The 12,743-nt window shown below is 40.0% G+C and overlaps 1 protein-coding gene across 3 annotated transcripts in view; it reads right to left on the reverse strand.

Annotated features, from left to right (window-relative positions):
- vwa8.L (von Willebrand factor A domain containing 8 L homeolog) overlaps positions 1 to 7,876 on the reverse strand; it is a 159,618-nt gene extending 151,742 nt beyond the window's left edge. The window contains exons 1-4 of one of the 3 annotated variants that reach the window (XM_018244914.2): positions 7,712 to 7,876; positions 6,086 to 6,233; positions 5,725 to 5,808; positions 312 to 442 (exon numbers count right to left, since the gene is read on the reverse strand). In XM_018244914.2, coding sequence (XP_018100403.1) covers positions 312 to 442; positions 5,725 to 5,808; positions 6,086 to 6,227 — 357 coding nt within the window. In that variant the 5' untranslated portion in view covers positions 6,228 to 6,233; positions 7,712 to 7,876. 3 annotated transcript variants of the gene reach the window in all.
- Between the last annotated feature and the right edge of the window lie 4,867 nt (positions 7,877 to 12,743).

Genomic DNA, 12,743 nt, shown 5'->3' on the forward strand with positions numbered 1-12,743 from the left:
TTTTCCTAAATGTTCTATGTTTTGGGGAGACAGGAGGTAGGCCTCCTCCTGATTAGCTAGGATAACTGACCTGTGTTAGCTAAAAGCCCATTAAGTGGCAAGGATTTTATTTTGAACTGTTTATTTTTGTTCCTTTTACTGCAAGTGAATAATAAACTGCTGACAATGGGCCTACACTCTCATGAATAGTGATTTTGCCGTGGCTACTTTACCCCCAGAATGCTGATCCCAGCTACCTAATCTCTTGCATTATATAAGGAATTTGGTTCTAAATTGATAAATGATAAAAAGCAAAAGAGAAATCTGCTTACCAAATATTGCATTGCAATGGACCTTCTCAGTGGCCCAGGAGGACCAATGAGAAAAATATCTTGTCCCAGGAGGTCTTTTTGCATGATCCATCTTAGGTGTTGCAAATTTGCTTGGGCTAAGGGATCAGGAACTATAAGAAAAATCATGTTTTCAGATACAATCATTCAATTAATACAAAGAACACACAGATACATAGGGGCATATTCATCAGAGTGAAACTAGCTAGAGGCAGTCTGTCCCTCCATGTTCACTTTTATGGAATACACCTGTATAACTTGAGTAAAACCAGAATTTCTTTTTGAATCTCCTAGTGAAATGAAATATTCTTACTTTGCACTCCATAAATTATAGATAAATCAGAAGCAATCATAATACCCTGCAATGATGGTGGATGCCTTTCATTATAACAGGTTTTGTTCTGTCTAAGGCACACAAGTGTAAGAAATTAGGATATTTTGTGGAAGGGTGTGATGATACTTGTGCGTCGGTCCCTTGCCATGGACTACATTTTATGGTGTGTCTGAGTGAACTGCTTAGGGCAAATGATCTTTGTTTTGATAAAGTGCTTGGTATCATTTGTATGCATTAATTACTAAAATCCTAACAATTCCATATACTAAATCAGGGCTGTCCAACTGGCAGCACGTCCCGTGGCCCCCCACATGAAAGTCTGCCTGCTGTGTCTGCTTACCATGTGTAAGCATGAAAAGGTATCACTACAGAGATTAACTGGCCCCTGCATTGTTTAAACCTCAAATCCAGACTGTAATCCCCTGTATTGTTCACACATGTAATCCATCCTGCATTGTTCACACTTGTAACACCTCTATTATTCACACCCCTAACGCCCTGTACTGTTCACACCCGAGACCCAGACTGAAACTGCCCACATTGTTCACATTTTCAAACTCATACAAACTGCTGGAGGTGCACCAGCACCGTGTCACTGTATGTAGCACATCTTGTGCACATCTAGTTTTCCCTGTCTCTTGCTCTGTTTTGCCTTCCCTATTCTCCGTGTGTGTGTCATGCTCTGCCTGTGTGTGCCATATTCTGCCTGCCCTATGCTCCCTGTGTGTGTGTCTTACTCTGCCTGCCCTATGCTCCGTGTGTGCCATACTCTGCCTGCCATATGCTCCCTGTGTGTGCCATACTTTGCCTGCCCTATGCTCCTTGTGTGTGCCATACTCTGCCTTCCCTATGCTCCCTGGGTGTGCAATACTCTGCCTGCCCTATGCTCCCTATACTCTGCCCGTGTAACATGAGCTTGGTATTTGTTCTGGAGGTTTGTTAGCATTTGCATATTATTGTTAGGGGTCCCTTATGTGTTTAATCATGTGCTGGGGGTGCTTTGTTATCCACAAGGGAGGAGGAGGCATATGGATTTAAGGTTATGTTTTAATATGACTTTTTTCACATATGAGTAATGAGTGATATCCCTGCAGTGAGCACCAACCATTTGGTTTTTTGGTGTGCTACCACAATTAATGTGGCACTGTTCTTGTGGTAACATAGGTGTGGTTTAAAAACAGGCAGTGATCAACACTGGCTTTCATTATAAGCCCTCCGCCATGTAGACCTCTGTATCACAGAAGTTACAGCACTGTATTAGATTATTCTTTATAACAGTGGAGCCTTGGGCAGACATATGGCCCCACAACTGCCTTCATTTAAAGAGCTCTGCTTTTTGCTTCCTAAAGTAGGCTTTCACAACTAATGTAAGGGTGATCTACCAATAATCTGGCCAATTACTTTCCCCTCTTGGTTCCCATACAGGTGAACCAAAGCAAGCTTTATGGCAAGTGTGGCTTGGTTTAAATTCCATAAAACACAGATTAAAAACCATGACATTAGACTGACACATATTGAAATCCATACACTCGCTGTGTGTGTAAAACGTTCATGTTAAAAGGTGACTTGAACGATAGATCCCTTGAAGTTAGGGAAAATAAATATGCAGTTATAAATAGAGAGAGATGTTTTTGACTAGTTAAGATATCCCCTTCCAAAAATCAATGCTTTTTAGTAGAAAAATACAAGCTTTTAAGTGTGATGTTCTGAGTTTATTGCAACATTGGTTTGATAGGGGTAAGAAGAATTTGATTGAGTCCTTTGACATTCTAGATTCAAAGTACATTTACAGTTACTTTACAGTAACGTCGGTTTGTACAGTTGCAAAATCTCACAATGAATCATTACCCTATGGCATTTTGTAGCCTAATCCTTATGACCTAGAAAAAAAAAAAGCCCATGTGACTTGTGCAAACCAACTGTCAATTCCTTTAAAAATATAAATGTACTATGTTTTAATTAACATTATTAAATTTATTTTAACAAACTGAATAATAACAATAATTTAATAATAAAAGCAGTCTAATTGATGCCGTCAGTAATTATTTAATGATTAATTTTAAATACCATTTTAATATAACAATAGCAGAATACACCTGAAGAAAATAATATACATGTAATTATATTTATAATAACATATGTGATGTTAAGTTAACCATAAGTGATAATTGCAGTGTGACACAGGCAGCCAACCCCCGGAGTTGTTTCCATTTGAAGGCAAAGTTCAAACTTTCAGTCTGTTATGTTAATAAAATGTAATGATAGAATGGTGCAATTCAGAATAATGCACAGCACGTGTGTCACACCAATACAACTTAGAGCCTTGGCAGATTCGCTAACACTAGGGGGGTTATTTATTAAAATCCAATTAGGCCCGAAACTTTCAAATTTTTTGGGGAAATCACTGGAAACCACCATTTTTTCGGATTTTTGCCCGAAACTCATCACAGACTATAAAATTTTCAAATTTGAAATGGGCCCTTTGCCATTGACTTCTACAGGACCCCGACATCTTGGAGAAGGAGTATTTATGGATTCTGACTTGTAGCAGCCTCGGGGTATAATAAATCACGAACAATTTGTGGGTTCTTTTTCCACTAAAAATTTTAATTACAAAAAAAACTAAAAATGTTCGTGTTTTTGGCATTCAGACTTTAGTAAATAACCCCTTAGATGTCCCAAGTGCTAAACACCTGTGCAAACTTCTTCCACATGCTATGGACCTGTCACTTCGTATATAACTTTTGGTCTAAGGTGGCAGATCATAACTGACTGTACATTGAATTAGCAATGCCTACTTCTTTTGTGTTGTTTATGTTGTCAAAAATGCATAAATAAAAACCCTTAAAAAATAAATTTGGCTTTGAAGCACATCATTTAATAAAACTGCTTTCAGCACCACAAACAATACCACAAATGTAAACGGTGAATATCAATTCTACATAGGCATCATCTATAGGGGTAATTTTTATGAAATCATTAATGATAAACATATTTCTGAGCTGCAGTTTCAAATTTAAAGAATCAAACATTTTTTTCCTATGTAATATATACATATTGCATAGCATTTTTTTTTTGACAAAACATGAAAAGCAAAGTATAAATCTCAACTTGTACTTGACAAATTCTTACAATTGATCCTTACAAGAAAGATGTGTTTGCCAAGAAAAATGTTGCTAATATTTGATGCAGGAAACAGTTCTTGCAACTAGTCCATACTTTAAAGGAACAATTCAGTGTAAAAATAAAAACTGGGTAAATAGATAGTATGTGCAAAATAAAAAATGTTTCTAATATAGTAAGTTAGCCAAAACAATGTAATCTATAAAGGCTGGAGTGACTGTATGTCTAACATAATAGCCAGAACACTACTACTTGCTTTTCAGCTCTCTAACTCGGAGTTAGTCAGCGACTTGAAGGGGGGCCACATGGGACATAACTTTTCAGTGAGTTTGCAACTGATCCTCAGCATGCAGCTCAGATTCAAAAGCAACAGTTATATACATGCATCAATATGTAATTAATACATACAATATACATACATTAACGACAGTTTAATAGTAAATTTAGCTTTTTGTTTCCCTGTACCACTTTGGCCCCAGCAGGTGAAGAACTAAAACTATCACAAACAACTTGCCATTTTAAAAAATTGGGCGATTTTCAAAAAATTTAATTGTGAAACAGATGTAATAGTGTTTGTGGCCCTTTTCCTAAATGGTTACAATGATGTAAATATAACCGCCCCTACAGTAACCCCAACAAACCAGATGGCAATCATAATCATGTGACAATAGAGTAATGAAACCAGAATGTACTAATCTGAGTCGAAACTGCATCATTTTACATCATGAGTACATAAATAAAAAGTTGAACGGCCACAATAAAATGGTTTACACTGTTTATATTAGAAATTCCAACTGAATAAAGTTTGGCACGAAAATCAGCATATATTGTACTTGTTTGTAATACTTCAGTAAAGTACATTATAATCTAGTTTCACATTCCATGCCAATCCATTACAAATAAAGTAAGTCAGATGCAGACACTGAGGGGCAGATTTATCAAGGGTGGAATTTCGAGTTTATGGGAGTTATTTAAAACTCCCATGAACTCAAAATTCGACCAACTGCAATTTATTAAAAAAAATTTAAAACTCGGGTGAATTGATCCGAATTTTCACTTCGACCCTTGATAAATCTGCCCGAGTGTGAAACTCTCTTAAATCACCACCCTACGTAACTGCACCAATAAAAAAATTAGCAACATTTTGCATATCCTTATGTACACCCCAATGATCTAACACAGAGGTCCCGAACTTTTTTTTACCAGTAAGCCACAATTGTAAAAAAAAATTTGGTGAGCAACACAGGCATGAAAAATGTTCTTGGGGGTGCCAACTAAGAGCTGTGATTGGTTATTTGGCAGACCCTATTTGGACTGACAGTCTAAAGGAGGTTTTGTTTGGAAGTACAAATGTCTTTTATTCAACCAAAACTTGCCTCCAAGTGAGGAATTCAAATATAAGCACCTGCTTTGAGGCCACTGAGAGCAACATTTGGTTTGGTGAGAAACATGTTGCTCTCGAGCAACACAATCAGTTTAGTTCAACTCAAAGGTAGCATTATACAAACAAAGTAGAGCATATACAGTATTTTTGCTAATACAGTGATATTCTTGGTAAAAATATATGGAGAGTATCATTTGTGGCTCATTTGTGCCACACCTTAATGACAGTGACTGACAGTCCACAGCACACCTACATTTTTATAATGGGAACATAAATGAAAGACTACAGGAAGTTATAAGAAAGTTTAAATCAGTCAGCCCAGTGAGACAATGGCTGGTTAGGCAAGGCTTAACTGAAAAATAACAGCCCACCACCTCCCAAGCAAACAATATCAAGAACCATTCCCTAGATTAGAGTGTATATCCATATAAAACATAAAATAAATGCAAATAAACATACTTCTATAAGATAATTCTATATAGTGTGCAGACCTTTCTTAACTACACCAAAATGTGTCACTCTAGTATAGAGAATAGACAAAGAGAATAGCTTACTGTAATTTTGGGGCACCAGTTCTGGGTTCTTTGGGAATTTGACTTTATAGGATACATCCCCAATGCTAACCGTGTCACCTGTAACTGAAATAAAGGTACAGAATCAATGGATAATTAAGATAATAAATATAATAATTACTAAGTTTATTTTAAAACAAATTCATATGTATTATGTATTCTCTTGGAATTTGCTTCAGTTCTAAAATAGTTTTTGTGTGCTTTCTGGCTGTGGTTTAGATACTATGAAACAATTCTTCTACTGTATTTTTTTGCAATTCTGTTGAACTCAATCATGTGTCCATGCACTTCTCACTAGCCTATACCTGACATATTGAAATAACCTCTGTTTTCTGTTTTGTACCTGTAGATGAGCTTTGGCTCCGGAAAACTGTATGTGGTATTGCTCCTCGATGGTTTAGCAGCTGGTTTAGTAGACACCTAAACCTCCTCAAAGAAGTGGCTGGCAGAGCCCCCTTAGGAGGTAGATGAAGGAGGGACTGCATGGAGGACTAGAAATGAAAAAGCCATGCAAAAAGAGTTTTATTTACAGTGAATGATGATCTGACAAATGTTTTGTAGATATTACATAACAGAAAACAGCAGACTGACTTATCAAAAGATAATGACCAGATGCCATCAGGTCACTGCTTACACATCTAAATTTAATTTGAACATAAGACTAAATCAGATAAGGGCAATAGAATATGGGGCTGCTTTAGGCCCACTGAGAACTATATGTTCATGTATCTCAAAAATGCAGAGTCAAAAAACCTGAATTGGACCCCATATACATATGCTGATATCAGAGAAGGAAGGAGATACTGTATATGAGGAGGCATATCACAGACTTGGCTGGATAAGTCTTGTGACTGAGCAGCTGAGCCACTCACACTACTAATGGATCTTCTGCCTTGCTTCCGTGACGCTGGGCTGTAGGCGGAGTGATCTTTCCATAGGTTGAAGTCCTGTTTTCATTCATAATCAGCCTATGGAAGGATTGTGCTGCCCCCAGTTCAAAGTCACTGAAACTACACAGAAGGTCTTTTAGCAGTGTTGGAGGGTCAGGTCAAAGCAGGTTCGCAGGGCTGGGGGTGGCTTTCAGGGAAAATATTCCGGGTGCAGTATCTACTTGATACTGACACGTTCCTACGATTTTCATAGGAACGTGTTGGTATCACTTTAAGTTGGGTTGAAAAAAAGACCAATGTGCAATCAATCAAAAGTAAGAAAAATTCCTTTTCTAAATTATTTCTGTATTTCAGAGCTTTCTTGATAACCGATTTCTGTATAATAGATCCCATACCTGTAATTACAGGTTTGGCCTTGCTCATCAAGCAGAATTTAAATAGAGATAGGGTTGCCACCCCTGTGACTTTGGAACTCAGGGCTGTCCGGTTTAAAACTTTCACAAAACTGAATAGAAATAGAGCCAATTTTTTCTAAGTTATGCAATAACCCTACATGACGTCATATTGCACCTTCCTCTGATGTCATCATGTCCACCCCAACATCACTCACAATGCTATGCTTTGTTAGCACCTGACAAAGCTGGCAACTCAAGCCACCTATTTATTTTTTTTAAATATTTTTTTTTACATTGCATTAATTAGCCCTTAAGAAAGCCAAGAGGAGAATCATGATTATGTGTGTCCTGTCAGCAGGAAAGCACAAGCCCAGGAAGCACTACTAGCTACTGTCAGTATGGGGGAAGTTATTGAACTGCGTGACGCACAAACCCTCAGCCCACGAACTCACAAACTGACAGCCCGAAAAGATTTACTAAAGACACGCGTTCTTCCAGTCAGTACAAGGACATTAAAGGAGAATTTTGGCACAGACTAGAACTGCCGACCGCAGCCGATAAATAATAATGCCATAAAAAGAGCAATACAGTGTCATTCAGTCACGACGCCAACAAGGCAAGTCAGTCAAGTACTTTTCTCTAGTTTTTATAAAAATATCCCGTTGTAACCCAGCATGTTCTCACACTGTCACAGTTTGTCCTCCACGGCTCCTGTTGATGTTGTGTCACCGGCTCGTGTGCTGCTGGGGGATGGAAAAAACAGTAGCACAAAGTCCTCCCGGAAATACTTCCCCGCCTTAGTTCTAGAAGGAAGGGGAGCGTTAGTTCTAGGGCGATTCTAGGCCATACGTTTTATTATGCTGTAGCTGTGCGGGCGCCGACATATTCACATGTTCATAACAGCCCTTATCCCATGAGCTTGCAATTTTTTTTAACCGCAAGCTGTATATTAAGCTCAAACTGTGTGACAAATCTGGGTACTGTTCCCAGTATAACAACATTGCTTGTTCCTTTAACACTTTTAAGTGAAGCCTGAGCTATGAGTTGAACCCTTCTCTATGGGGGATGCCATCTTTACTTACATAGTTACCCTGAGTTGTTTTCTGGCATGTTAGTGCAGGGCTGGGGCAAGGTAGTTTGGCACCCTAGGCAAGGGCTCAATCAGTGCCCCCTTTCCCCTGTTCTGTATGTCCATATCCCACCTAATCACTTTTTTTTTTTAATAAAGAAGCCTTACAACACATTAATGGATCAAACTGTACCTGTGCCAGCCAGCAGCACCCAAAATATTGCCCCTAATTAGGGTTCCCACCTGGCCGGTATTTTACTGGCCTGGCCGGTAAAAATGATGGCTGATATCAATGTTATTAATAGGGAAAAAAGATAAATATATAGGAAGGACGGTATTTTTTTTTACAGAAAAGGTGGCAACCCTACCCCTAATCTGTACCTGTGTCAGCCTGCAGCCAAAATGTTGCCCCCAATCTGTAACTGTGCCAGCCAGCAGCACCCAAAATATTGCCAGAATCTGTGCCTGTGCCAGCCAGCAGCACCCAAAATATTGCCACCAATCTGTAACTGTGCCAGCCAGCAGCACCCAAAATATTGCCCCAATCTGTACCTGTACCAGCCAGCAGCATCCAAAATATAGCCCCCAATCTGTACCTGTGCCAGCCAGCAGCACCCAAAATATTGCCCCCAATCTGTACCTGTGCCAGCCAGCAGCACCCAAAATATTGCCCCAATCTGTACCTGTGCCAGCAAGCAGCACCCAAAATATCGCCCCAATCTGTACCTGTACCAGTCAGCAGCACCCAAAATATTGCCCCTATCTGTACCTGTACCAGCCAGCAGCACCCAAAATATTTCCCCCAATATGTATCTGTGCCAGCCAGCAGCACCCACAATATTGCCCCAATCTGTACCTGTACCAGCCCACAGCATCCAAAATATAGCCCCCAATCTGTACCTGTGCCAGCCAGCAGCACCCAAAATATTTCCCCCAATATGTATCTGTGCCAGCCAGCAGCACCCAAAATATTGCCACCAATCTGTAACTGTGACAGCCAGCAGCACCCAAAATATTGCCCCAATCTGTACCTGTACCAGCCAGCAGCATCCAAAATATAGCCCCCAATCTGTACCTGTGCCAGCCAGCAGCACCCAAAATATTGCCCCCAATCTGTACCTGTGCCAGCCAGCAGCACCCAAAATATTGCCCCCAATCTGTACCTGTGCCAGCCAGCAGCACCCAAAATATTGCCCCGATCTGTACCTGTGCCAGCCAGCAGCATCCAAAATATAGCCCCCAATCTGTACCTGTGCCAGCCAGCAGCACCCAAAATATTGCCCCGATCTGTACCTGTGCCAGCCAGCAGCATCCAAAATATAGCCCCCAATCTGTACCTGTGCCAGCCAGCAGCACCCAAAATATTTCCCCCAATATGTATCTGTGCCAGCCAGCAGCACCCAAAATATTGCCACCAATCTGTAACTGTGCCAGCCAGCAGCACCCAAAATATTGCCCCAATCTGTACCTGTACCAGCCAGCAGCATCCAAAATATAGCCCCCAATCTGTACCTGTGCCAGCCAGCAGCACCCAAAATATTGCCTCCAATCTGTACCTGTGCCAGCCAGCAGCACCCAAAATATTGCCCCCAATCTGTACTTGTGCCAGCCAGCAGCCCCCAATCTGTACCTGTGCCAGCCAGCAGCACCCAAAATATTGCCCCCAATCTGTACTTGTGCCAGCCAGCAGCACCCAAAATATTGCCCCCAATCTGTACCAGTGGCAGCCAGCACTGCTTACTACAGCGCATGAATGCGCAATTGCGCATTTGTCTACAGGGCAGGCCGAGGTGCCAGATCCAGCCAGGGCAAGTAGGAGGGAGGTAGGAAGCAGAGCAGAACTCTGCTGGCCGCATTGGAGAACTTAAAGAAATTTAAAAAAAAATGAAAAATAAAAAATTCTTTCTTTTCAAAAGTGCGCCCCTCTATGACTGCAAGCGCCTACTCTGCCTACCCCTAGTTCTGGCCCTGCATTAGTGTTTTCTATATCCTAAAAGATTTTTTTATGTGCCAGCTCTAAGCAGAGTTGGTACATGGGGTGATAAGACTGCTGCTGCCTGATAGTTTTAATTTTATACAGTATTATTTTGTGTTTTTTTTTTAGTTATTTTTTTTTTAGTTATTTGGCTTTTTATTCAGCAGCTCTGTACTTTGCAATTTCAGCAGTCTGGTTACTAGGTTCCAAATTCCCCTAGCCACCATGATTTGAATAAGAGACTGGAAGATAATTAGTGGAGGGTCTGACTAGTAATATAGAGTCATAAAAAAATCACAATTACAATAATTTTGTAGCCTTAGCAGTATTTCTTTTTTAGATGGGGTCGGTGACCCCAATTCAGAAGCTGGAAAGAGTCAGACAACGAAGGGGCAAATAATTCAAAAATTATATATACAAAAAAAAGTAATGAAGACCAATATAACATACTAAAAGTTAACTTACAGGTGAACTACCCTTTAAGGGATTGTACAGCTTTAAATGAACTATTTGTATGATGTAGAGCAGGGGTGCCCAAAAAGTAGATCGGGATCTACCAGTAAACCTTGAACTGAACTGATCAGTAGATCTCAAGACACTGTCAATAAACAGCTTGTCTAAATTACACTCCTGTTTCCTGCTTTTCATTTAGATATGTATTATGTTAAGGTTCCATAATAAAGTTGTTTGGTAAATATAGCAATATAAGATTTCTCATAAATCAATATAATATGTAAGTAATATTTTTTAAGGAACAGTGTTAACAATGATTTTATTGATGTAATCTTAATCACCAAAAGTAGACCTCCCATTAGTAAAGTAAGGGCACTCCTGATGTAGAGAGTGATATTCTGAGACAATGAGTAAATTGGTTTTCGTGTTTCTTAGCTGTGGTTTCTGAGTAATTTAGCTTTTTATTCAGCAGCTCGTCAGTTTGCAATATCATCAATCTGGTTGTTAAGGTCCAAATTACCCTAGCAACGATGTGTTGATTTGGAAAAGAGACTGGAATATGAATAGATGGGACCTGAATAGAAAGATGCGTAATAGCAAGTAGCAATAACAATAAATGTGCAGCCTTACGGAGCAGTCAATTTGTAGATGGGGCTCAGAGACCCCCCTTTTGAGAGCAGGAAAGAGTCAGAAGAAGAAGAAGGCAAATAATTGAAGGTGAACCACCCCTTTAATGTTTTTTAAATGGAAAGCATCCTGACCAACATACATGGAGTGGCAGGTGTACAGCTACACTGTCTGGTACATCCACCCAGACTGTAAGGCTCTGTACCCCCACTTCAAGTTTTTACCATCCAGTGCAATTTATGCATTCCATCATATGCAAGCCTTAACTGATCTACATCTGGCATTTGGGTCTGCACCCATAGAAGAAGGATTATTGGGTAATATTAACAAATGGTAATATTTGTAATGTTCATATATAGGAGCACCGGCCTGGGGTGTCAAAACACCTTTCCTTCTCCTTTAATAAAAGTTATATTTATATGTTATAAGTGTTAGTTCTTAATACAACAGGGCCGGAACTAGGGGTAGGCAGGATAGGCCTAGGGCTCAAAAGCTGGGGGGGGGGGGTCGCCAGGCACATACCTCCTCTGCAGCCTACCTCATGTCCGGCCCCCTCTCTCCAACTGTCTGTTGTATTTGCACATCTATTTGCGCTTCCGTGCATGTGCACTGCGATTGTCATTTCGCGCATGCGTGCCAAGACCGGTATTTCACACATGCACACAACCAGCCGGCGCCATGACCGGCCAGGTTGCCTAGGGCGCCTGGCCAGCCTGGCCTGGCTCTGCAATACAAGGTTCAGACAGTGGGAGTGTGGATGGGAAATCCCTTTGGTTAATATGTTGCTACCACAGTAGAATAAATTCTGGTAATATTTATAAATAAAGCACCATAATCCCTTGGGTTGTATGGTAACTTTTATGGAATAAATATGGTATAAGTAATTTGTAGATGGTGCCTGTAGCCTACTCTGCTGTTTTGAATATGTAGCAAATTTACTTCCCTGAGAAAATGCAGTTTCTGTAATGGAAAGTATACCTTATGAATAAGCAGGGATTATCTCCAACTTTCTTTCCCTTAAGCAGACAGTAAAGTATGAGGGCATAGCTTATGTTGTGCACATTACATTCCTTTAGTGTTTATACAGCATTAGGGACATTATATTGCTTGTCTCAGCAGAGGCATTTGCCATAAACTATAATATAACAGTACCAGTTATATACAGGCAGTCCCCTGGTTACATGCAAGATAGGGTCTGTAGGTTTGTTCTTAAATTGAATTTGTATGTAAGTTAAAACCTATACATTTACTTATTAAATGCAACAAGAAGACAGTTATCTGTCTTAACATCGTATTTATTTTTACCTTTCTGTGCTCTACACACACCAGAGGTGATTGGGGCAGGTGGTTTATTAAAGGTAAATGCTAATAAGAGTCAAGCAAACCATAGTATGTTACTGTAACAGCCCCTGTATGTAAGTGTGAGTTGTATATAAGTCGGGTGTATGCAACCCGAGGACTGCCTGTAGTTACTAGTAGGGGTGTTATTGTCAATGTTGAGTGTCTTAGCTAAAATATACAAATTGGCAGCTCCTACAATTTTGAATATCAGGAAGGCTCCAAACAACTCCAAACTGATCCCAGGACATCTC

Source organism: Xenopus laevis, chromosome 2L, assembly GCF_017654675.1.
Source record: "Xenopus laevis strain J_2021 chromosome 2L, Xenopus_laevis_v10.1, whole genome shotgun sequence".
Classification (NCBI taxonomy): Eukaryota; Metazoa; Chordata; class Amphibia; order Anura; family Pipidae; genus Xenopus; species Xenopus laevis.